At 32.1% G+C, this 27,653-nt stretch overlaps 1 protein-coding gene across 1 annotated transcript; it reads left to right on the forward strand.

Annotated features, from left to right (window-relative positions):
* On the forward strand, window positions 1-26,505 carry frs2a (fibroblast growth factor receptor substrate 2a). The gene is made up of 7 exons (XM_073838236.1): window positions 1-353; window positions 19,238-19,342; window positions 19,558-19,649; window positions 20,744-20,930; window positions 22,114-22,251; window positions 22,327-22,490; window positions 24,749-26,505. The coding sequence occupies exons 3-7, from the start codon at window positions 19,584-19,586 to the stop codon at window positions 25,700-25,702; spliced, it is 1,509 nt and encodes a 502-aa protein (XP_073694337.1). The 5' UTR covers window positions 1-353; window positions 19,238-19,342; window positions 19,558-19,583; the 3' UTR covers window positions 25,703-26,505.
* Window positions 26,506-27,653: the final 1,148 nt, after the last annotated feature.

Here is a 27,653-nt window from a genome sequence, read left to right on the forward strand (position 1 = left end):
CGGAGCTGCGCGATCTTACAGTGATTCTGCTCGAGCGCCTTGACTTTCTGCTGCTGCTCAACCAAAATATTACATTTGTTAACACAGATAGCGTTGCGAAAACACATCGGACTTCACAATCAGCATCGGAATAACATTTCAAAGTGTTTTCCCACCTTTCTTCCCGATTTCAGGACTGCGAGACATGGATAGATGGAAAAGTTTCGCTGTTTTTGGTGTCTGTGAGGGAGTTCGATACGGGCGATGAGTCCCGTGAACAGATTTTACACATCTGACTGGAAAAACACTCATTTACTGCGCTCATCGACACTATTGACCACTTATTAAACTCAGCCAGAGGAGATATGACCATAGTAAGTACTCGTTTACCTCATATTTCCATAAATCAAATCTCTTCTGCTGTGATTAGTTGTTAGCTGGCTAGGTAATTAGCATAGCAGCTTCGCAAACTATTATATAATCCGAATCAGCCAAGGCTTTGGGTATCATGTCATTTTTTTTAAGTTTGGATGTGATATAAACAGTTTAAAAGTAGTTTTTCCTCTGACGTAATAAAGTATGACATCTTTGATGTGAGTGTGTGTGTGTGTTTAGTTAAACTAACGTTGGAGTTTATCAAAACATCCTGATTAAAGCTTACAAATATGATGTGCTTAGTTCAAATAAGCAGAATAAACATTATTTCAGTAGGAAAAGTTACATTGGTTTGTGTATTTATCCTGATAAGTGTTGAAGATCTAATATTGTGTGAGTATAAAGACAATTGCAACTTGAAAATATATGAATTCACTTAATGCTTGTCTACATGGATTAGTTTAATATTATACGCCACATACATGCTTGTTATTAATATATAATTACATTGAAGTTACATTTTGTGGCATTTCAGATTTTTGGTTTTGAAATATAAACACATAATTAACTCTTGACTAGTTGTTAAACCTGATTATGATCACTGAGGGCATATGTGAGTTTTTCCATTCACATTTACTGGCATTTGAATGCTTTAAATCCCATTATATCAATATTTCAGATGTGTAAACAATGCAGTGCATGCTTAATATGACTGTAACTACAGCACATATCATAACTGACATGGCATGATTCATAATGCTCATCAGCAGCATTGATTCTCTGAGTTCCTCAAGGGTTGTGTGTTTCCGAGAAGCTCGCCTGAAGCCTGACAATGTGTCGTTTCTGGGAAATGCAGCGCTTGTGTGTGTCCTTCACTTTCTCTGTGCGATTGAACATTGAATGCATTCAGTGATAGATTCAGCCCATGCATGTGTAGGAGTAGGTATTAGTTTGCTTTAAACTTCCTAACTGGAGATATTCCACTCACTTAGGCCCTTTTCTAAAGGGTGTGGTGTACTGTAGGTCACCACACCTGAATCATGGCAGTAGATACAGTCTTGATTGCACAAAGTGAAGGAGCTGTGGGTGTGACGGCCGAGAGCATCACCACCCATAGGATAAAGCTTTGGCAGAGGGCACTAATGCCGCCTCGTGCTGATGGATGTCGGGATCCAGGTGGAAAATAGAAGAGTAAAGACAGGTCCGTTTACACACGCGCTCTCTCAAATCTGTGTGTGTGCCGACAGGGTGACTGTGTTTCTCCTGTTTGCCCAGTGACTCAGCAGAGCTGCCTTTATGGTTTCCCGTTATTGCATTTGACGCTTTCTCTGACGCACTTTGCGTCATGTACTCTCTTATCAGCGAAAAGATGCTTTGAATGCATTAAGTTGCCTAAATGTCTAAACCCATCAGCATTCGGTTTGGTCGGCTTGTATTGTGTGCGATTGTTTGCTTTTATTTGTGTGTTTACAACTTGACATCTTGTTTTAGTTGTTGGGTGTCCATTCTTTTAAGCACACTGAAAAAAAGTGGTGTTGAAATTATTTTCACTCAGAAAAAGGCATATTTCAAATGAAAAATGAGAATGTGCTTAAAATGTATTTAGACCATCCGAGATGTAGATGAGTTTGTTTCTTCATCAGATTTGGAAAAATGTAGCATTACATCACTAGCTCACCAATGGATGTGAATGGGTGCCGTCAGAATGAGAGTCCAAACAGCTGATAAAAACATCACGATAATCCATAAGTAATCCACACCTGTCCAGTCTTGAGAAGAAAAGCTGTGTGTTTGTAAGAAACAAATCCATCATTAAGATGTTTTTAACTTCAAAAACAAGTTTTCTATTTATAATATTGCTTCCTCCAGTGAAAAAGTTGTCTGAAATATGCACAGATTAAACACTGTTTGCAAGCAAAAACAGTCCAAAATAAATATGTGGGTGGATTTTGATAGACTTAAGATGGCCTTTCTCACTGGAGGAAGTGTTATTATGGATTCTGGACTCGTATTTAACTTTATGAACTTTAAAAAAGGTCTTAATGAATGATTTTTTCCCCTTATAAACACGCAGCTTTGGCTTCACAAGATGTTAACTGATGGACTGGAGTGGTGTGGATTATTGTGATGTTTTTATCAGCTGTTTGGACTCTCATTCTGACGGCACCCATTCACTGCAGAGGATCCGTTGATCCAAACAGCTGAGAAAAACAGCGCAATAATCCACAATCCATCAATTAACATCTTGAGAAGAGAAAAGCTGCATGTTTATAAGAAACAAATCCATTATTAAGACTTTTTTATTATTATTTTAAACAAGTCTTCTATTCATAATATTGCTTCCTCCAGTGAAAAAGTGGTCTGGTCTGAATCAGGAGAGAAATCTGCACAGATCAAACACTGTTTGCAAGTAAAAACAGTCCTAAATAAATACTGGATTTTGATGTAAGATGGACTTTATTATGGAGCATTATTATGGATTTTAAAGTTAAAATGTCTTAATGATGGATTTGTTTCTTACAAACATGCAGATTTGTTTTCTCAAGATGTAAACTGATGGACTGGAGTGGTGTGGATTATTGTGATGTTTTTATTAACCGTTTGGACTATCAATCTGATGGCACCCATTCAAAGCAGAGGATCCGTTTGTGAGCAAGTGATGCAATGCTGTGTTTCTCCAAATCTGATGAAGAAACAATCTCATCTAGATCTTGGATGGCCTGAGGGTGAATACATTCAGCAAATTGTAATTTTTGGGTGAACTACTCCTTTAATAATATTGAGAAATATCAGTTAAATCCAGCACGTAAAATGTTGTGGTTCTCTCTTCATGTTTTATCATCTGCTAATCATGTTCATGCTCGTTTAATGGCGGAAAGTTTTTTTTCCTCTCTCTTTCTCTGTAATGTGAAATGTGTTGATTTTGAGGCCGTGTTGAACTGCAGATAATGGAGCAAAAGTTCTGAAGGCCGTCCAGTTCTTTTCAGACGCTCGGTGAAATAGCTTCGCAGCTCTTATGAAAACACTCACAGCGGCTCGACAGTTTTTCTTTCATTCGTCCATCATAATAGCCGTGCTGGAAGAATTGAGCTGAATCATCGTCAGAATCAGTCAGTGACACGACGATCAACTAGAAGTATTCAGCGTTCAGCCTTCAGTTGGATTTAAGTGTGCGATTTGATCCGAAAAGCACCTTGACTTTGTTTGGAGAAGCACATAAACAGCTGAGCTCAGTTTAAGTGTTTATTACTTGACAATAACAATTTCGTTAATACCGTATGATGCATTAATGGGAATAATAACATAATTGTCTGGAAATGTTCCTGCGGTTAATAAGTTTAATAGTTTAATAGTTTTATTACTGCTGACTATGCAGTTTTTATTTAGCATCATTGATATGTTATAATAGTACACACACACACACACACACACACTCACACACACTTTAGTTATTTTAGCACATAAGTTAACTAAAGTTAACTAAATGAAAACAAGTTTTGTCTTGACAAATAAGATTAAGTTTTATAATATATATTTTTTTTATTTCAGTGAAGTTATTTTAAGGATTTTTGTTATTGTTTTAATTTTAGTTAAAATCATAAAAACTAGCTGAAAACATTTTTTTTTTCAGCTAACTTTTTTATTTTATTTCAGATCATGCATTTTTCACAGTTTTTAAATTGTTTTAATAATATTTTTATTAAACTATAATACTTCCATGAAGTTACTTTATGTCTTCTTTGGAACAAAAGAATATACTTTGAAACATGTTTTAATTTTGTTGTTGTTTTAATTTTAGTTAAAATTATAAAAAACTAGTTGAAATAAGTGTATTTTTTTATTTCAGCTAATGTTTTACTTTATTTCAGATAATGCATTTTTTATTGTTTTAATTTTATGTAACATTTATTTTACTTTTATTGTAGTATGAGTTTTAGTATTTTATTGTTTTAATGTTAGTTTTATTAAACTTATAATTAATGTAATTAATTTAAAAAAATGTTGTTTTATTTTTGTTAAAATCATAAAAACTAGCTGAAATAAGTGTATTTTTAACATTTTATTTTATTTCAGCTAATATTTTATTTTAGATAATGCATTTTTTATGGTTTTAATATTAGGTAACATTTATTTTATTTTTATTGTAGTATGAGTTTTAGTATTTTATTTTATTTTATTGTTTTAATGTTAGTTTTATTAAACTATAATACTGCCATGAAGTTACCATGTATCTTCTTTGGAACAAAAGAATATATTTTGAAACATGTTTTAATTTTGTTGTTATTTTAATTTTAGTTAAAATCATAAAAACTAGCTGAAATAAATGTATTTTTTTACATTTTATTTTATTTCAGCTAATATTTTACTGTAGATAATGCATTTTTTATGGTTTTAATTTTAGGTAAAATTAATTTTAACTGACATTTATTTTATTTTTATTGTAGTATGAGTTTTAGTATTTTGTTTTATTTTATTTTATTTAGGGATGCTCATATTGACCGTTTAACCGTTAACCGACAGTAAGAATTTTAACCGATTATTACTATCAGTTAAACGGTTTAATTTTTTTTCTTCTATTTTTATTTTTTATTTTTTTTTACGTTTGCTGCATGGTGAAAAAAAAAAGTTTACTCACGGGAGCGTGTCGAGTGCGGCTGTTAAGACATATTTTGCTGAGTAAGTAGGGCTGGGCGGTATACCTTTTCATACCGAATACCGGTGTTTTTTTTTTTTAATGATATTCATTTTTCATATACCCCAATACCGGTGAGTGTGTGCGTACAAAGCGCTGGGAACACATGTTGACGCAAACAGAAACCGCAGCTTGCACGTGCTTGTCTGAAGCAACACATCTGAGGTGTGGACGTATTTCAGTATATCTGAGAAAGACCCAGGGTTAGCGATTTGCAAAACTTGTAATGCCGAAATTTCAAGAGGGGGTGTGTCTGCAGTGATGACTAGAGCAGAGATCGGCGCATTGTGCGCAGACAGATGTAGCTTTCAGTGAGAGAAAAACAATGGCTTTACGTTGGTGTTACGTCGCAATATTTTAAAGATATGTCTTTTCTATATACTGTATTTTTATTAATATTTATGTTTTAAAGCCAATTTATATCACACAAGCAACGTGGAAACTGATCAATATGTTAAAGTGAAAGTAAAAACTGACTTTCAGCATCTGATGTGCATTCTTTCAAACAATGAGAGACGATTATACTTCATATGCTGATATTAATTTAGTCCCTTAATATTTTTCTTGTGCCCCGAACATGGTGGGAAAAAAAATAAAAAAGAAACGTATTTTGTGTAAGGTTTGTTTTTGAAAGTCTTAAATAAAGCTCTTAATTTTCATTGATGACTGCAGTGTTATTAGGGGGTTATGAAAGTCATAATTATGATTTCAGGTGGTCTAAAATGTGGGGACTGAAAGACAAGAATTGCGATGAAACTTCAAAAGGCTATCCATTGAATAAATATGAGCGCTGCACGTTTCAAAATCATTTGTTGCGCTACTTTGTATACTACCAATCTGACAGCGCCTCCTGCTGGAAGAGAAACGCGTAGACTTGTAAATGTGAACTTGTGAAGAATGCACAATAAAGTGTTGTGTATTTTAACTGCAAATCATGAATTCTGATTTCTTCACCTCATTACAATTATGAGTGCCACTGTCACTTCTTTGTGAACAACAGCATTTCGTGAGACCATTCAAACCTGGGTTAATACTAGTCCGGTCAATGTAAGCCAATATACTGCAGTAATTAGTCTCTAATTTATTAGGAAATGTGGTTAACACCTAGTCATGCATGAAAAAAAAAAATACCGTCATATACCGTGATACCGTATAAATTTGAAAAATACCGTGATATAAATTTTTGGTCATACCGCCCAGCTCTATGAGTAAGCACCTGCTTTACCTTCTCTTAGTTTGTGTAACTGATGTAGTAGCATATGCAACACGATGGCAATGGCGATATTGGGTTACCAGAGAATGAATCCGTAAATTAACGTATTCAAATTCTGAATTAATTATAGTCAAAGACTATAGAATACTTTGTTATAGTCTAACAAGTGCGCGCTCCCCTTACAATCACTGGAATGCTGTCACTCATACATTACTGTAGTTCATCTCAACCTCACAAAGTTAATAAAAAGTAATAAAATAACCTTTACACTGTACATTTATTCTCTTATTTACATCATGTCTACACTTTATTTGTTTTTATGAGAGAGTTCGCAGAGGTGTAGAAATCAGCAAAACTGAAACCTGCGCTTTGAGTGGTGAGTGGATTGTAACATAGCCGCCTCCGATTGGCCACAAATCAACAGACATGTCTGTGATTGGCCATTGAACGCTGTGAAAACACGTTTCTCCACATATGACCAGTGGATGAAAAGACCCGAACCGCAAATTGAAAGGATTTTTGTGATGGGTTTTTGTCGCGGATCTAACAGGTAACAGGCAGCGTTCCAGTCTATCCGTACAGCATGTGGACATGTTAAAAACTAGGTACACTGAGGTATAGGCTGTCCAGCTATATATTTTTATGTCCGACGAGAGGAATAAGACCGGTACAGGTCTTCAAAGCGCATAGAAGGATTCAGTGTGTTTTAGTTTTGCCATCTTAATTAGGTATTATTTAATTTATACATATTTAGTGTAGCCCTATTTATAATATTCTTTTTTTTATTTCATTCAGATTTTCTCTGTTCTCAGAAGCGCAGCTGATGCGTGATAATTTGAGTATATGAATGCAGTTTTTGTTGTTGCTCTGTATGCTGCTGTTTGCACGTTAAAATAAAACATTTGCTTGTATTTATGTATCATCACAGATACTCGTGCATTCTATTTTTATTTTAAACAAATTTATTATTCTAATTTTATCAGTTAACGGTTAATGTTCGGATAACGAGCAGCGGTTGTCGGTCAGGAAAATTAACCAAGTACTGCTCACTGCAGAGCCAAATGGCCTCCAGCTCCACCTCTGTGTGGACAAATGGGTGGAGTTATGTTTAGGGATAGGGTAAGGGGTAGGGTTAGGGTGAGGTTAGGTGTCTATCTCCACCCATTACCTCCAGCGAGGGGGAGCCGGAGCTCCAGCTACTCCCATATGGCTCTGCAGCGAGCACCCTCTCAAATTAACCCTAATTTTATTACTGCCATTAAGTTACTTTGTCTTTGGAACCAAAGAATATATTTTGAAAGATGTTTTAATGTATTTTTATTTGACTTTTTTCTACAATGAAAGTCAATGTTTGGGGTTCTTTAAGATAAGTCCTCCAGTTTTGGATGGTAAATGATGGTTAAATGTTAATTTTTGGGTGAGCTATCCCTTTAAGTAATGAGCGAGTGGGAGTTTGAGATCCGCTGCTGGACTCTCCCCGGGTCAGCGGCCGGCCTCTGTGTCCTCTCTGACTCAACTGACCTGTGCTTGATTTCTGTATTTCAGATGGACTTTCTCTATCTCCTCCCCCTTCTCTTGTCCTCTCTTGAGAAGGATCATGCAGTGAGGTCAGCCGCTCGCTCTCTCTGATCTTGCGCCTCCCACACAAGCTTAAGCTTGTTTGCTATGTGAAGAGCTAATAGCCACTATTTCAGAGTTTCACTAGAGGCTCCTCATTTTCATCATAGCCCTTCATTGGAGGCCCGTATTAGATTTATTTACAAGAAAAAATGCGAAAAGTTTCCTAATTTTTTATTTTTATTTTTATTTTTTGCATTGTGATAATTCATGATTGTTAAGTGCATCTGTCTCAAATTGACATGCAATGCACAAATTAATAATTTGGGGAGAAAATGTGTTTACCTAAAATTTATGGCAATAATAACAGCATGCAAAAAAAAGTAGTAGTCTTAAAATACGTTTCTTTTTCATCATTTAACAAATTCAACTAAAATCTAATGACAGTTATCTTAGGATGCAACAAAAAATAAAAATGATGTAGTCTTAAAATAGGTTTCTTTTTATGTACAGTGTATATTTTTCCTTATATAAGATTTATTTACACAGTTTACAGGATGAAATCTTTCAAAAGCTTTCAAGAAAACATTAAGGTTATATTCATAAATTGTGTTATAAATAAAGACTATGTTTAAGTTTTTTAGTTTATGTTTTAGTAACATTAATTTCATGATAGTTAAAGTCACATTTCTGCAATGCACACATTAATATTTTGTGGAGAAAATGTGTTTATCCAAAATTTTATGAAAATAATCTCGCATGCAACTAACTAACTAAATAAATAAATGTATCGGTCATTTTTTTAAATGCACAAATGTATTTTTATTTTAATTTTTTGGTCTAGTTCAGTGTAGTTGAGGGTGAAATATGACCTGAAATTGTTTTTGTAATATTAACGTTACAATAAAGGAGATGGGAAACCTTGGTTTTATTTTATTATATTTTTTTTCATATGTATTATGATTATTATTATTTTTTATTAATATGTTGTAATATTTTTTATTTGGTTTATTTTGGTACTTTAAGTGTTATGTTTAATGAAATATTTTTATTATTATTATTATTATTATTTAATTGTTTTTTTTTTTTAAATATGTTTTAATAGTTTTTTATTTAGTTTATATTAGTACTTTGAGATAAACTTGGTTTTATTTTATTATTATTTTTCATATTTTATTGTATTTTATTTATTATTATTACTATTGTTTAATTTTTGTTTATTTTATTTTTTTTCTTTAAATATGTAACAGTTTTTTTGCTTAATTTTTATTTTAATTTAATTTATTTTAGTACTTTGACTTAAACTAAAAGAAATAGGGAAATTATGCCTTGGCAACTAGCTGAAATAAAATAAGTTGTATTTTATTTTATTTTTTTCAGTTATTGTATATTTTATTTCAAGAAACGATTTTAACGATTTTATTTCATTGTGCATTCCAATTAATCTCAATCATACTGTAGTTAAATTATTTTGATTAAGTAAAGCTAACTAAAAATACAGCCAACACAATAAAACACAATAAAAGCATGATAACATAATAAACATGATTTTTGAAAATGGTAAAAAAACTAAGTTTGCAAATAAACTATAAATATAAACCTTTTAAATCGGCATAACTAATATACAGTAAATGACAAACATCATGAACCATTTTGAATACTCACAAATGGCAAATATTTCATTCCTGCCTAGTAGTAAAATGTCCATTTATACTTTTCTTTTTTCCTCCCCTCTCCAGAGTTAGTAGAGTTAAAAACTAATCTCCAACGTTCCTCCCCCGCTCTGACACGCCGTCTCTCTTCGTCTGTGTTTCTGGTGGGAGTTAAAGTAAACTCTGGCGCTGGTTTGAAGTGTGCGAGTCGCTCAGCGTTCACCAGCTGGCCATACTGGGAGCGCTGGGTTACCGGGGTGACGGGGCCGTGCGAGGAAGAACTCACACACTCTATCGCTCTCTCTCACAATATTAGTGTAGACACTGGTGAGGAGCTCTCTACCTCCCACCCGTCCCACACACACTCACAGCAGCTTACACACATACAGCTGATCATGCAGCACAACTGAAAAAAATCAATCATGCTATTGAATACTAGGGCAATGCAAAGATGGTAGACGGGTTGTGTAACCCATCAGTGTTGTTTGTGGTTTTCTCTTTTATAATGCATAAATTGGTTAATGCTTTTTGAGGTTAAGCACATGTTGGTGTTGTAATCTGTCAAACTGAGTGGCTTCTTCTAAGTTAGAGGTTAATTTGCACAGAAAATAATAGATTTTGATTGGATGCACACTCTTTGACAACAAAATATATGGGAAGCGTTTTGTCCTCTCTTAACTCTGTAAAGTGAAATAATATTATTTTTGAGTCAATCACAAGTGTGTGATCGATAGATCTGATTTATCCTCCTGTATGTTTTAAGTAGTGCTGTCATGATACCAACATTTTGACTTTGATACGATACCTGAATAAAATATCTCTATACTACTACTGAACCGATACTACGACAAAAACATAGAACGACAGGTAAAGTAAATAAATAATAGATGATACAAATGGAGGTTATAGTTATTTTATCTATTAATAAAAGCAACTACTGAGCCTACAGGTATGTAGAGATATTTGCAACTTTGGTAAATTAGCTAGAACGATTATGCCAAATCTTATTTCATGATAGAGTAATTTTATTTCACCGTCGTCATTTTTGTTATTTTATCTTTGTTATTGATAATAAGAACACCGATGCAAGTAACAAACTAAAGGACAAATACAATAACACAAAGACACAAATGAAATAAATAGGGCCCTATGAAATTTGTTTAATTCCCAAATTCCAGTTAAATTTTCCCAAATTCCTTTTTTTTTTCTGGATCCGTTTTTTTCCGTTTTGAATTTTATTTTTACTCTATTTGAATGGCTTACATTAAGGATATTAATAAAAAAGCATGTCTAATTAATTAAAATCATGAAACTTACACAATTTAACAGCAATTTCATAAAAGTTTAACAAATTACATTTTAAGGCCTTATGAAATACGTTTTATTATTTTTCTCAAATTCTGTGAATCTGTTTTTTCATGAATTTTCTGGATTCCATTTAAATAGTTTTATTACATTTTAATCAAAAGCATTTTTTTTTTTCAGAAATACTGTCTTGTGTATTTAAAATTTTTCTGTAAATAAATTCTGGTAAATATATTTTTTCTGGTTTCTTCCTCAAATATTGTTTTATTCATATTTTTATTAGTAGTCGCACTATCATTACATTGAGTAATATTTCTGTCAAGTTAAATCAAACTTTTATTTTGACGGGTTGCTGCCTTTACGTTTCTGTTTGTATATGACATGAGAATGGTTTTTCTCAAAAGAAAGGTTAAAATGCTCATGAAGTGACTCACAGCAGTTCTAGAGATTATGTTTATGTGTTTATGAACTCATATATTGAGAAGCAGAGGCTGAAAACACTGTGAGCGTCATTCAGGCAGAATGTGCTGGATTTATATTTAAATAGGCAAATTCCGTGATATTCCGCATTTTACAGTACATTTTTTTATGACCGGATCCAGCAATTCCATCCACTTTAAAACCTAAATAAACAGTGTTTATACGGCTCTTATCAAAGTGCATCATAGTGTTTTTAAAAGCAGGGTATCGTGATACCTTTTCAGTAGCGGTATATCGTGCAACACTAGTTTTGAGTGAGAGCAGCAGCTCTTTTCCCCTCCGTCAGCATGGTGTAATGCCTGTCTGGACGGTTTTGCTGTCAGAGCCATTAAAGTTGAAATAAATCTCTGTCCTAATGAGTGGGTGCGCCCGTGGCGCTTATTCATTGCCAGTTGGAGACGAGCTGTCTGTCATATCTATAGCCCTCCTTTGGAAATAGATGCTTTAAAGCGAGCATGCATTTCTGCATCCTATTTTTCCAAACCCAGAAAGCCCAAGAAAGCCCAGCGTTAAATGGTGTTTACATTCCAGCATGAAGGGAAGGAGCGTATGTGTATTTCAGCGTCGGGAACTGTGTGTGTGTGTGTGTTTTTTTTTTTTTTTTTTTCCCAGAGCTGGAATGCGTGTTCAGAGGTGTGGGGTTAGTTCATGCTAATCCTGCTCTCATGACTCTCTACCATCACTCTCACAGAACATCCTTGCACCACACTAATGCATTCCTGCAGCTCAAACAGAGCGAAGTGCTAGCAACGCTGTGGTCATGGGTTCGATTCCCAGAGAATGCATGAACTGAATGCGTTGCTTGAATGAAGTTGCTTTGGATAAACACATCAGCCAAAATAAACAATGTAATTCAGATCCAGAGTGTTTAAATAAGGGCTACATAATTTGGAGAAAAAAATGGCAATTTAAGTTATTATTATTATTTTAATCTCCAGCTTTTTTTGTTTGTTTTTAAAGCTGCAAAAATTGGCAAAAAAAAGTAATTATTTATATCAATGTAACAACATCAATAATAATAATTAAAAAAATATTGAAATTTAATTGTAAAATTAGAATATTATTATTATTATTATTACTAAATAAAGTGTTAAAATAAAGATACAAAAAATATTGAAACAACATACAAAAGATATTATTGTAATATAATGTTAAATAGAAATACTAAGTATTTAAATAAATAATTATTTTATTTTGTATGCTGCTACTGCTACTACTGATACATATTATTGTACTAAATTATACTAAATAAAATGTTAAAATATGAAATATTATTGTAATATAATGGTAAATACAAATACTACGTATTTAATAAAATGACAATTTTATTTTACAATATGACTGTAAAATTGCAATATTAATATAAATTCATTATATACTACTACTGATAATTATTATTAAATAAAATATTTAAATATACAAAAAATAAAGACAAAATAGGATTTTTTATTGTAATACAATATTCTATAAAATATTTTATTTAGCAATACAACTGTAAAATTACAATACTAATATATTGTTACTAATATAATAATAGTAATAATGATAAGAATGTTTTTGTAATAATATAATAAAGATAAAAAAAATTAAAACAATAAGAAATATTATTATTGTGATTTAATGTTACATACAAATACCAAGTATTTAATTAAATTATAATTTTATTTTACAGTATGACTAAAATTGCAATACTAATTTATATTCTTAATTATATACTAATAATAATAATTATTAATAAATAAAATATTAAATATTAATATGTTATTATTAAAATATGCAAAAAATACTAAATATGATTTTTTTATTGTAAAATGGTAAATATTGTTTAGCAATACAATTGTAAAATTACAATACTAATAATATATTATTGTTAAAAATATAATATTAATTATTATTATTATTTTAATATTTAGTAATAATGTAATAAAGACATGAAAACATAAAAATAAAAGTACAAAATAATAATAATAATTATTGTATTATAAAGTTAAGTACAAAATATTGAATATTTAATCATTTCATTAAATATTTTTTACAATACAACTACAATTACAAAATGAATATATCATCATTATTAATATACTATACTCAAAAAAGAGTCCTTAAGTCCTTTTCTGTTGTTGACAACAGCCAGTTCAGCACTTCTTATCACAAGTTTGTGTCAAGCAGCATTTACTGTGAATTTAGCATTTACTGTAGCTGCTCACGTGTAAATAACAGCCTTTGCAATTTGATTACCGCTTTCACGCTGATCCATATCGCAATTTCAGTTTTATTTATATTATTCATCCAGTTAAAAACCACTCTGAATATCTTTGCAACCAGATAGCAACACCCTAGAAACCAGAACATGCGGTCTAGACACTAAAAGCCGGCCTTTTCTCTACATAACAGTTGTTTAGCATCAGTTTTATTTATTCAGCAGATATAAATAGATGTAGTAATGCTGGAATTTGTGATGCTGTAAATACTAAAGAAGCTACAGTGGAGTTACCTGTCAGATCTGTACGTATCAATTTACGCCACGGAGCGCGAATAACCAGCAAATTGGCAAGCCGCTAAACTAAAGCGCATGCGACGGCTGTTAATACGAGCTCTGAAGTGCTGGTTAAGAGCGTCTCCTGACTCATTCTTTCCAGCGCGCTGTTTATACTATTAGAATTCTTTACAAACACAGAATAACACTGGAGTGCTCCAGTGACCCCACGCCGTTCCCAGAATGCAAATGCAGTGAGTCACAGATTGGCCGGCGTATGACAAGCCTCAGCAGCGGCAGCGGTGCGGGAGGAGTGGGTGAGTCCCAGATCTACACAGACAGATAGAAAGGCATTTTTGCGGACGAAAAAATCTACCTCTGTTTCCACACCCTGTGCCCCGTGGAATGCGAACACTGTGCGGGGGAGAGACAGAGTGGCTTCAGTCATCGCACGCTTTGCAACACACACACATGAGTACTGGGTGTGTGTGTGTGTGTGTGTGTGTGTGTGTGTGTGTGTGTGTGTGTGTGTGTGTGTGTGTTTGAGGGTGATGAAGTCAGATGAGTGCAATCTCACCCGCAGCACTCCCCTCTGTGTTTTCAGTGAAAGTGTTTCACTTGTCGTCCATCTTGTTGACTATGTAGTATGTATGTCTCGTGACCCTCGCCCTTCACACTAAACGCTGACTAACAAATCAAATGCTCAAGTAATTAGGACAGCATGATTTAGGGGGGGAAATCATAATTAGATTGAAATGTAAATTTTATTTAAAATGAAAAATAATCTCCAGGTTTGCTGTGCTTGTTTGATCAGCTGCACAATTTGGTCTTGACCAAACATGACTATAAAATAATAATAATAATAATAATAATAATAATAATAATAATAATAATAATAATATTTAGCCAAAGATAAAGAGACAGAAAATATTTTTTTGGTAATAATAACAGTAATATAATAATAATAATAATGTATTATTAAAATAGTTGTTATTATTATTAATATTATTACTACATAAAATATTAAAATAAATATTTATATTGTGATATATCACTGTAATATTAGTATGATTATAAAACAATAATAATAATAATAATAATAATAATAATAATATTTAACCAAAGAAAAAGAGACAGAATTTTTTTGTTAATAATAACAGTAATATAATAATAGTAAGGTATTATTATCATTTTTGTTATTACTATTATTACTACATAAAATATTAAAATAAATATTTATATTGTGATATATCACTGTAATATCAGTATGACTATAAAACAATAATTTTAGCCTAAGATGAAGAGAGAGAAAATAATAATATTATTGTTATTTTTGTTGTTGTTAATAATAATAATAATAATAAAAATAAAGTACAATTATTGTTATTATTAGTACTACATAAAATATTTGTAAAATATATTTATTATGATATATCACGGTAATATGACTATAAAACAATAATATTTAGCCAAAGATGAAGAGAAAATATCATTTTTTATATAAATAAAAATTGAGTGCTTAAGTTAAAAAAAAGATAATTATTGAATAATAATATTTATTTAAAAACAGATTATGTTTTGAAAATGAAGAATTGTTATCATTGATATGTATTACTAATATTGTTATCATTATTACTAAATAAGCATATTTTAAACAATTAAATTAAAATTTTTACTGTAAAATACTTAAGAAAAATAGTAATAGTTATTATTTATTTTAAAGTAAAATATATATATTTTAATAATAATATATATTACATTATATATTTATATATATATATATATATATATATATATATATTTACAGCCTTTGCACTCATTTCGGTTTAATTTTGATTAATTGTGCAGCCCTACGAATAATTAAATCAGGCTTTTATGATTAAAGTATGACTTGATATAGATTAACAACTCAACAACCTTCCATTGCATAATCTGCATTGGCTGCATGCAGCAACAAACATATATTTGCATGCAACCTATTTGTTGAAACGGCTCGCATGACCTTTGTGAGCTGAGATTGCTGCTGTAATATGACTCAGGCTGGTGGTTTAGCAGGGTTTTGCAGGCTCGTCATGACCGCCCCCGTTATGTGGGGTGATAATTGCCCAAACATGCAGTAGGAATGAGTGAATCTCTATGAGCTGCTGACTGATCGCTGCTAATCCGTCCCGTACGGACAGGCACACATGATGGTCTGCGCTCTGACCACATGCATTTGAGCTGAATTACACACTGCTTTGCCATTTACAGTAATTAAAAGGTTAACGATGAACATTCTGCCATCATTAACTCAAACTCAATCAATCTAAAACCTGAATCTTCACCCAGGAATTGCTAGAGAATTTCCCAGTTGGCAAAACACACTGAATTAGTGGTATTTCTTTTGTATTTTCTTCAATAAAAATATTAAAATTAGAAATATTTCTATTGTGATATTTAACTGTTCAACAATTGTTTTAAATATTGAATAAATAAAAATAATAAATATTACATTAAGTATTAAAAATATTACAATATTAATACAAAAAATAAAATATTAATATTTTTAGTCTTAATTTCTTGTTATTATTAAAAAAAAATATTTAACTAAAAATGAAGAGAGAAAATATACTTTTTTAGTCATTTATTCATTCATTAATAATAATAATAATAATAATGTATTAGTACTATTATTGTTTTTATTACTACATAAAAATATTTAAAAAAATAAATATTTCTATTGTGATATATTACTGTAATATATATATCACTATAAAACAATAATACTACTATTTAGCCAAAGAGGAAGAGAAAATATTATTATTAACAGTGGTAATGGTAATAATAAATACAATATTAATATTTTTAAGTTTTTAATTTCTTCATTTTCAAACATCATCAGTGGCAATTTTTATTATTTATTTATTTATTTATTTATTTATTTTTATTGTCAGTGTATCCTAAACTCACTTGTATTATTTATTATACCTATTATTTTATATAATTTATTTATTTTTAAAATTCATACATTTACATGTATTAATTTTTTTAAATATATAGTATTCATATTTAATAATTGTGTATAAAATAAACATCTTTAATGTGTGTGTGTGTGTGTGTGTGTGTGTGTGTGTGTGTGTGTGTGTGTGTGTGTGTGTGTATATATATATACACATATATATATAAATATATATATATATAATTTTTTTTTTTTTTTAAAGACATATTTTATTAAACTAAGTATTAAATATTAATATTTAAAAATTCTATAATATAAAATAATTGTATTTTGGATATATATACACACAGTAGTCACCATTTCAAATGGATAAAAAAAAATAATCAAAGTTGACCTGAGACAAGAATGGGTATTGTTGACTACTATATGTATATGTATTTGTGTGTGTGTGTGTGTGTGTGTGTGTGTGTGTGTGTATATACACACAATATATAATTTTTACATTATATACAGTACAATACAGTACAATGTTTAATAGATTGTACCATACAAAATAAATGAGAACGCCTGTTAAACTCTAAAAAACAACAAAACACCAACATAAAAGTATAGTTTATAGAACTTGTGTGCTTTGTTTTGACTGAAATTGAAGTTCACTTCAAATCTTATTGTCTGTTTTACGGCTGACGGCTGAATGTTGTTCTGGTTGATGGATGTTAAACTGATGGAATGTGAGCAGGACGTGGGCTGTGGTCACATGACCTCCACATACCTGCACAGGTGGGACACATTTCCTGTGAAATTCCCTCCACGCTACGCCCTACATCCTTCACTCATTAAATATAGACGGCTAACAGACTGTTCATTTTGCTTGTAACTCGAGTGTATTTTTTAGTGTAGTAAATCAATTTTAGCATGTGCAACAACTGCTAATGTCTGATATCTGAGCGAACGAGCGAGCCGTTTGTTTCCTGCAGGAAGATGAACTGTAAACTAGAGCAGCTTTACTGGAGCTCATGAATTATTCAGGTTTCATCCTCATGAGTGGCCATAATCAAGTGAGCTGCAGGTCATGCTGCAGATTCATACTTAACATCATCTGTTGCCTTTTTAGTTGCTATTTCAAATAAAGGCTGAACATTAACTTTGATGTGAATGCTTGTAGTTTTGGTACATCAAGGCATTTAGTCCAGTTTTTCAATGCAAGAATACATAAGTAAAAGCCTCACAAGAAACACATATGATCAAACCTTTGAGTCTAGTTATTGATTACAGGAGGTGAAATCAGATGCAAGTAAGCAGAAAAATCAAGTGCAAAACACAAAAAGCATTCTTTTGTTTTGGTGAAAATGGTCAAAAAAACAAAGTCACTATGGGATGTTCTCAGCTTTTTTTTTCTGGTAAAATCATGTAAATGTGTGCGTGAATTATGAACGTGTGCAGGGCGGCTGTGGGACTCCAGTCACAATCTGCTCTTTGCTTTTGCTTGTTTGAAATGATCTACACTGGAAAAAAAATTGAATTTACTTTGAAAAAAAATAGTCAGGAATTGCTAATAATTTTACAAATAATTGCAAAGAAACCACAAACAACACACTGAATTAAACAACATTTTGAAGCAGAAAGACTGATGATCTGAAAGATCTTGTTAATTTTTGTTTTTTAATTCCTAAATGTATTACCTAATGGTGTGTCTTTGACCTATTTTAAAATATTATAAAATATAATATAATAATATAATATAATATAATATAATATAACAACACATTAAATTAAACAACATTTTGAAGCAGAAAGACTGGAATAGCATTTTCTTGTAAAATAATTTTTACAGTCTTTTATCTTTTTTATTATTATTATATAAATTTTTACATTTTTGTTTTTTTAATCCTAAATTTAATACCTAATGGTGTGCATCTTTGACCTATTTTATATAATCATAATATAAAATAAAATAGTTATATTTTATATTATTTATTAATATTATACATATATATTTTAAATTCATATAAATTAAATGTTTAATGTGAATAAAATATAATTAATGTGTTAAATATATAGTAATAATAAATATTTTATATTTATATATTTTTTATTTTATATATTTTAATGTGTTTTGGAGTGTGTATAACATAATATAACAACACACTGAATTAAACAACATTTTGAAGCAGAAAGACTGAAATAGAATTTTCTTGTAAAATAATTTTAAGTCTTTTATCTTTTTTTATTCATTTATTTATTTATTTTATGTTTTGTTTTTTAAATCCTAAATTTAATACCTAATGGTGTGCATCTTTGACCTATTTTTATATAATTATAATATAAAAAATAAAATAATTTTATTTTATATTATTTATTTATATTATTTTAAATTCATATAAATAAATAGATGTGTTAAATATATAGTAATAATAAATATTTAATATTTTATTTTATATATTTGATTGTGTTTTGGAGTGTGTATAGTATAATAAAAAAATAATACAATATGTAACATGCATAATAACTCCAAATAATTTATCAGAATGGGTCTCTAATGTAGTTTTGTGTGTGTTTTTGTCCACAGGAAGTGGATCTGTGTCCCTCACACACACACATGTGCTGGAGGTGTGATGTTGAGCTGTGACAGCGGTGTGTGGAGACGATCGCAATCATTGATGGCTGGATGTAGGTGAGCACTGCAGCGCTCTCTGCTGGACCATCACAGCAAACACACGCTACACAAATGGGACACGTATACATTGACAACGTACCACTGTGATTTCTTTTGTATTATTATCCCACAAAACTCGAGTTTCTATAGCAAGCACAGGACTGTGATGAATGCTACTATCATCTCAGCTACTTCTCTGTCATATTGTCATTGCCCTCATATGTTTTGCTCAGGGGTCCGATGGTGTGTTAAAGGCGCCATGGGGAGCTGCTGTAGCTGTCCCGATAAAGAGATCATCCCTGACAACCATCACAACAAATTCAAAGTGAGTATCTCTTGATCTAAAGGTGTTTGTCTGTCAGACAGACTGCACTGAAGAGCCATTTAACAGAGTTCATGTGTTACAGAGACTGAAGTTCTCTTATCTCTGGTGTAAAAATTATTAAGGGCTCTAATAAGTGCTTACTGTGCACTGCAGGCAAAAGTTTGGACAGTTTAGACTAGTATGAAATTAAAATGATATATTATATTAGTATATTAAAATTATATATTAAATCAATATATTTTATATAATTATATTATTTAATGTTAATAAATAGTTAATCATATAATTAATATTAATGTATTTATTTAAAATATATCATATATATAAATTATGATATTTATATATATATATATATATATATATATATATATATAGTTATATATTTTGTATATTTTATATATTTATTTTTAAATTTAAATAGAATTAATAAACATTTCAGTAAAAGCTAGATTATATTAGTAAATTGTATTAGTTCATATTAAATGATTTAACATTTATTATATTAATATAAACATATATTAATATAAATTATTTATATAATTTATCATTCAGTAAAAAAATTAAAATAAAAAAATGTAAATAGAATATTAAAAACATTTAAGCAGAAGCTATATTATATACATGGATTTTATTTCATATAAATCCAAACTTATCTTCTCTTTAAAATATGTATATGTATATATATATATATATATATATATATATATATATATATATATATATATATATATATATATAGAATTTAATAAACATTTCAGTAGAAGCTAGACTAAAGGATTTAACATTTATAATTATAAAATATTTATTAAGAATATATATTTATATATAATTATATTAATACATTATCTGTATATATATATATATATATATATATATATATATGCATATGTATATATATATTTTTTTTTCCTACATATGTACGTTAAATAATATCATTTTTTTGTCTTGTAAACAAATTTCAGGCATTTAAGTAGCTTGAGCTTTTAGATCATAAGAACAAAAGTTTTGTCCAAAGTTTTGACTGCTCGTGCTTGTGCATAAAAAAATTCAAGGTATATATTTTAAGTTGTGTTCAAACAAACGTGTGTGTGTAGGTGATAAATGTGGACGATGACGGTAATGAGCTGGGCTCGGGTGTGATGGAGTTAACGGAGGAAGAGCTCATTCTGCACACGCGCAAACGAGAAGCCGTTAAGTGGCCGTACCTCTGCCTGCGACGCTATGGCTACGACTCCAACCTCTTCTCCTTCGAGAGCGGCCGGCGCTGCCAAACCGGTCAAGGTGAGGCTCTCTCCTTTAACTCTCAGTCTAACTCAGTCTAACTCTCTAACGCACAGGGGTTCCCAACCTTTTTTACTCCGGGGCCCCCCTCCTTCTCCGGCCAATTTTGCAAGGCCCCCCATGCCTGACATGTCCTCTTATACTGACTGTACTTCCACAGTAAAGAAAAAAGAATTTATTTTTAAAACTTTTTTATTAACCAAAACATTTGTTTTGCCTTAATTATTCTTCTACTGCGTGTTATAAAAAAACTCAAAATTCAAACAAACTTTAAATTAAAACTTCAAATATACCTTATAATCTTTAAAGAAAACCTCTGCTCAATTCTAACTTTTAAAATTATTTTACTTCAGACATTCTTTACAACTTAAGAGTACTTTTTCTTAAATAAGTGAACCTGCCGTACAACAGGGAGATACCAAAAGACGACTAAACCTATCCCTTTGAACTTGACTGAATGAGTAGCTACTGTTTGTATCCATTAAAAAAATTAATACACGAATTCAAACTACAGCAAATACATTCTAAATCTGTTGAAACACATCGATCTGTCAGTGCGCGCATGATGCTCGTAAACACCGAGCCTTACTCTTCTTCTATGGGTGAGCATCTATTATAAAACACTCACATTAATTTGGACAACTAGACAAATGTTTGTAATTTCACGCAAAAATACGATAGGGATCAGAGCCCCCAGAGCGCGCATAGTTTGTGAATCCATAGCAGACTTATGCGTGTCTCATGTACGACTCTGATTTACACGAGACATTAGGCACGCGCAAGTTCGTTATTATGACACTAATCGTTTTTACCTTTTACCTTTACGACGGTTTGCTTCATGCATGCAGCCGAGAGATGTAAAAGTAGTTTGTGTACAGCATTTGGAAGTTTTGAGCCGCCATTCAGTCTGTATTTAACAGTGCGATGAGGCTTGCTGTGCCGAGTCTGAAGCAATCAATCACAGAACACGAGAGAGGCTGTGCTTTTATTATTCTCATTTAGCGCATTAATAATGAAATGAAACAATTCTAGGATAATATTTAAATTAATTTTAGGATATCTCGCGGCTCCCCTGGAGGATCACTGAGGCCCCCTAGTGGGTCGCGACCCCCCGGTTGGGAACCGCTGCTCTAGCACATATCGTGGTGTCATTCACATTCATATTTCACTCTTCTCCTCTCAGGGATATTTGCGTTCAAGTGTGCACGGGCCGAGGAGATCTTTAACATGCTGCAGGACATCATGCACAACAACAGCATCAGTGTGGTGGAGGAGCCCGTGCTGGAGCCTGAGCTTCCAGTGACGCCTCACACTCCCACCAGTAAGAACACACACACTTCAGTCCTCACGCTCAGACTGGAGTCTCTCATTAACCCCTCATCCGCTGTCTCTGCAGCTCCCGGTTACTCCGTCCCAACGGTAGCCAATGGGATCGGCCGGTACCCGTCATTCGGCGACGCCTCCTCGCGGCCGTCCAGCCGCCACCCGTCAGTGGGCAGCACTAGGTTACCGTCAGTAGGGGAGGAGTCCACACACCCACTGCTGCTCAATGATGAAACGGTACGCAACACTAGACTGTAAGGCTGATGATACACGGGGCAACTTTTTGACCAATTTAATTGGGCAACTTTTTTTGAGCAATGTAGCTTGGGCACTTTCGAGTTGAGAACAAATTTCTCTTTGGATAATTTAGATCAGTCATGATAGCTCACCTAGTGGCCCATTGATGGCAACTAGTGGTGCAACGGATCACAAAACTCACGGTTCGGATCATATCACGGATTTGGAGTCACGGATCGGATCATTTTTCGGATCAGCAAAAAACAATTTTTTTTTTTTATTAATTACTGAATGCTAACTTTAAGTACTTCTAATCCACAGCAAAAACTACTAGCTGAACTAATAAAGTCAATTACAAAAATGACAAGTGTAGATGAATACAACATAAAGGTACTAATAAAATCAATAACACTAGTATTCAGGTGCAGAAATGTAATATTTAATTGTAAAATAACTAGTGCTTCTCACTGCAGGTATAAATAGGACGCTGTCTCTTTAAGGCCTAATGCACGTCTCTAATACTGGCACGCATCTTTCTCAGCTGTTTCGGTTTACTAAAGACATAACCTACTGTGTTTACCAGAATACCAAAACGGGTATTAAACATAACTTTGTATGTATGTTAAGAGAAGTTTTAAAGAGGAATCAATCTGTGAATCACGCAGTTTGAACCGCGCGTCTCTCTCTGTCTCTGTCTCTCTCTCTCTGTACACGTGCTCGCTTCAGGTATGTGCGGCAACGGGGGGAAAAAAAAGAAGAAGAAAGAAACAGCGTGCGTGTTCTCTTTTGCTGCAGCAGTTTAAGTAGTTTGAATGGTTAAATTGGCAAGACAAAACATATGCAAATTATACACTTTTACTCTATGAAGGTTCAATTTAACAGTTAATCCGCGAACCACATGCGTACCGAACCGTGGGGTCCGGTCCGTACGGATCACGGATCATCTGCGATCCGTTGCACCCCTAACGGCAACATTTGCCAAAGTTGCAGTTCATTAGTTCACATGGACTAACACTTCTGCAGTAAACGCCAGACAGAATGAAAAGTTGTATTTGCTAATATTAATACTCACGTCAACAATAAACGACAATTTTTTTTAAGTAACTTTAGTGCATATATTTGTAAAAAAATTTAATTAAAATAAATTAAAAAGTTAAATATTTATATTTACTGTAAAATGATTTATATAAATATTATATTTGTATATTTTATAAATGTTACATATTTATAAACTTTAAAAAAAATTATATAATTATTATTTTATTATATTTTATAAATTGATACATATGAACAAATGTAAAGCTGTAAAACAACAATATAATATAACTGCTCATATATATATATAGATAAGTATTTATTTAATTTAAAACACATTTAAGACATTTATACATATATTATTACATATATTTATATTATTAAATGTATATATTTATATACATTTATACATATTAATAATTATATAAGTGATTATAAAATAAATATAAGTATTACATGTTTTATTTTATAAATGTATACATATATATGAGCAAATGTAAAGATATTTATTATTTATATTTTATAGATATAGATATATTTAGATACTATTACATATTAATTTAAAATTATTTAGATAAGTATTGTTTTATATTGTAGAAATGTATACATATATTTAACATATATATATATATACACACATTCATATATTTATACACATATTTAAATATATATGTAATATATATATATATATGTATTTTTTATTAATATTTAAAAATGATTTATCTAAGTATGTTTAATATTTGTATATGAAAAAATATATAAATATATAAAATGTAAAGTAATATTAGAGAAATAAAGATATAAGATATTAAAAATATATGATTGCTCGTTTTATATTATATATAATATTAAATAAATTAATAATATTTATCACACACACACACACACACACACACACATATATAATTATTATTATTATTATTATTATATATATAATTTTATTTATATTTAACAAACATAAAGATATAAAATGTTAACAATACAATATTGTACTTGTTATATTTAAATAAATGAAATAACCAAACCTAAACATAGAAGCCTGATAACAATGCTGATTAAAAAGGAAAAATCTCAGAAAAGTCATACATAATCTTAGTCTTTATAAATATTTAGTTTTATATTTTATTGTGTCCTTCTCGCATTTTGGTGAAAAATGTCATCATATTTTCATAAGAAACTATATAACTCCAGTTCATCTTTTCTGATGACCGCTGTGTGTGCAGGTGCACACTTATGTCAACACGACGGGTCTACAAGAGGAGCGGCGCTCTCGCGGCGGTAGCCACGCCCCTTTAGAACTCCGGACGTCCAATCCAGAGAGCGCAGCCCCCGCGTCGCCCAATGAGCTGGAGCCACACGTGGTTTTGGAGCCGGAGGGTGCGATGTTTGTTTTAGGCCCTACGCCTGTCCAGAGACAGATGCTGCTCAAGGAGAGACATCAAGAGCCGGGCGAGCAGGACCCGGGAGCGGCGGGCTCCAGTACTGACGCAGCTTCTCCCGCAAAGACCGTAAACGGCGGCACGGGCCCCGCCACGGACTGCGACACCGGCTACGACAGCGACGAGCGCAAGGAGACGCCGCACGAGACTCATAACGGCGTACCGCCGGTCACCGGATCTGGAGCGAGACGCATCAGACCTCCCGTTCCGCTCCCTGACGCCCACAACGCTAACAACTCGGCCCAGCGGCGGACCGCGCTGCTCAACTACGAGAACCTGCCGGCGCTGCCGCCCGTTTGGGAGACCCGCAAACCCAACAACGAGGCGGAGGACGAGGAGGAACTCAAATCGCCGTCTTTGAACGGCTTTCACTCCCTCGATCACAACTACGTGAACACGGAGAACGTCACGGTGCCGCTCAGCGCGCACAAACTCCACAGCTCCAGCACTCAACCCACCGTCTTCAACTTTGACCTCCGCAGGCTGGGCGTGGGCGACCCGCTCCGCCAGCTCAACTACATCGAGGTGGAGATGGACAAAGTGTCGGACTCCAGCGGGCCGCACACACCGAAAACGCCCACCACGCCCCTGCCGCCCACACCCACGCGCCGGACAGAGCTGTACGCCGTCATCGACATCGAGCGCACGGCCGCCATGTCCAGCCTGCAGAAAGCACAGCCACGGGACGACGGCACATCCAGGAAAACACGACACAACAGCACCGACCTGCCCATGTGACCCGACCAGCCAGAATGCTCCAGTTTATCTCACAACAAACACATATAGGTCATATTTCACCACAGAGTATAAAGAACTAAATAATTCTAGGTCAAATTAAGCCATTTTTATACATGCAAACTTTATTTAACCCCTTAACTGTCATCGTCCCCTCTGTGGGACGCCCAAGTTTACTTCACCATTTTACAAATAAATCCTAATCTAATCATGACAAACTATATATCGTTGGAAAGGCTCCTAAATAGATATTTGACATTTTTTTGTGTTATTTAGGAAAAATAATAGATTAATTTATGACAAGAGTGCACCTAAAATATACTTCATAACAGGAGTTCTGAACAAACAGACCTTTTTCCCTATTACACTTTAGAAATCATAAGAAATTATGTATCAGTTGAAAACTTAAAATCTCTATATTCATCTTTTGAAAGCAATTTTAAAATCAGACATTGCATTAACATGGAAAATGTACATCAAAATCATGATTTATAAAAATTTAAGTTTGAATTATTCACTTTCACATCTCTGTTAAAAAATGGGAGTGACTGTTAAGGGTAATTTACCAAACATACAGTAAAAACTGTGAAAATATTATTACATTTTAAAATAAGTATGTTCTATTGTAATATATTGCTGTGATCAAAGCTGAATTTTTAAAGCTGAATGAAATTTCAATCAATTAAATGCATCACTGCTAAATCAAAGTATTAATTTTTTATTAGTTTTTTTAAAGAAATTTTACTTAGGCACACTATCAGTCAAATGTCTTTGGTAAGATTTTTAATGCTTTTTTAAAGTCTCTTCTGCTCACCAAGCCTGCATTTATTTGATCCAAAGTAAAATTGACATATTTTTACTATTTACAATAACTTTTTTATTTGAATATATTTTAAAATGTTATTTATTCTTGTGATTATAAAGCAGATTTTTTAGTTACAAGATCCTTTAGAAATCATTTTAATATTCTGATTTGTTGCTGCTTAAAAAAATTATTATTATTATTATGTTAAAAACGGCTGAGTAGAACTTTTGAGGTTTCTTTGATGAATAGAAAGTTCAGAAGAGCAGTATTATTCTGAAATAGAAATCTTTTGTAACATTATAAATGTCAGCAATTTTGGTCAATTTAAAGCATTCTTGCTAAATAAAAATATTAATTTCTATAATTTACCTAATATTATAAATGTTTCTTGAACAGCAAATCAGAATATTAGAATGATTTCTGAAGATCAAGTGACACTGAAGACGAGTAATGACGCTAAAATTCAGCTTTGCATCACAGCAATAAATTACATTTTAAAATATATTCAAATGGAAAGTAGCTATTTTAAATAGTAAAAATATTTCAAAATGTTATTGTTTTCGCTGTACTTTAGATCAAATAAATGCAGGCTTGGTGAGCAGAGATTTCTTTAAAAAAAAGCACACCTATTTTCAACATCAATAATAATCAGAAATGTTTCTTAAACAGCAAACCAGAATATTAAAATGATTTCTGAAGGATCAAGTGACACTGAAGACTGCAGTAATGATGTTAAAAATTCAGATTTGATCACAAAAATCACTTACATTTTACAATCTATTCACATAGAAAACAGATATTTTAAATTGCAATAATATTTCAAAATTCTTACTGTATTTTTGACCAAATAAATGCAGCATTGTTGAGCAGGAAAGACTCCTTTAAAAAAAAAGTATTTCAACATTTCCAAAGCTTCTTTTGTGAATTTGGGGTGAAATATGACCTACCAATGACAGGTTTTGTGAGATGTACTCGTATATATAGTTCAAGTATATGTACTATATTATTTTGTACTTTACAAGTGCACTGATCTGCATTCATGCGGCCAACACACACCATCCGTGGCGTCAAAACGCAGGTCCGAAACGTTCCAGTCAAACAGGTACAGATGAGGAAACACTACGACGGTTTAGCAGACCTCATTCACCA

The sequence above is a fragment of the Garra rufa genome, chromosome 4 (assembly GCF_049309525.1).
Source record: "Garra rufa chromosome 4, GarRuf1.0, whole genome shotgun sequence".
NCBI classification, from domain to species: Eukaryota; Metazoa; Chordata; class Actinopteri; order Cypriniformes; family Cyprinidae; genus Garra; species Garra rufa.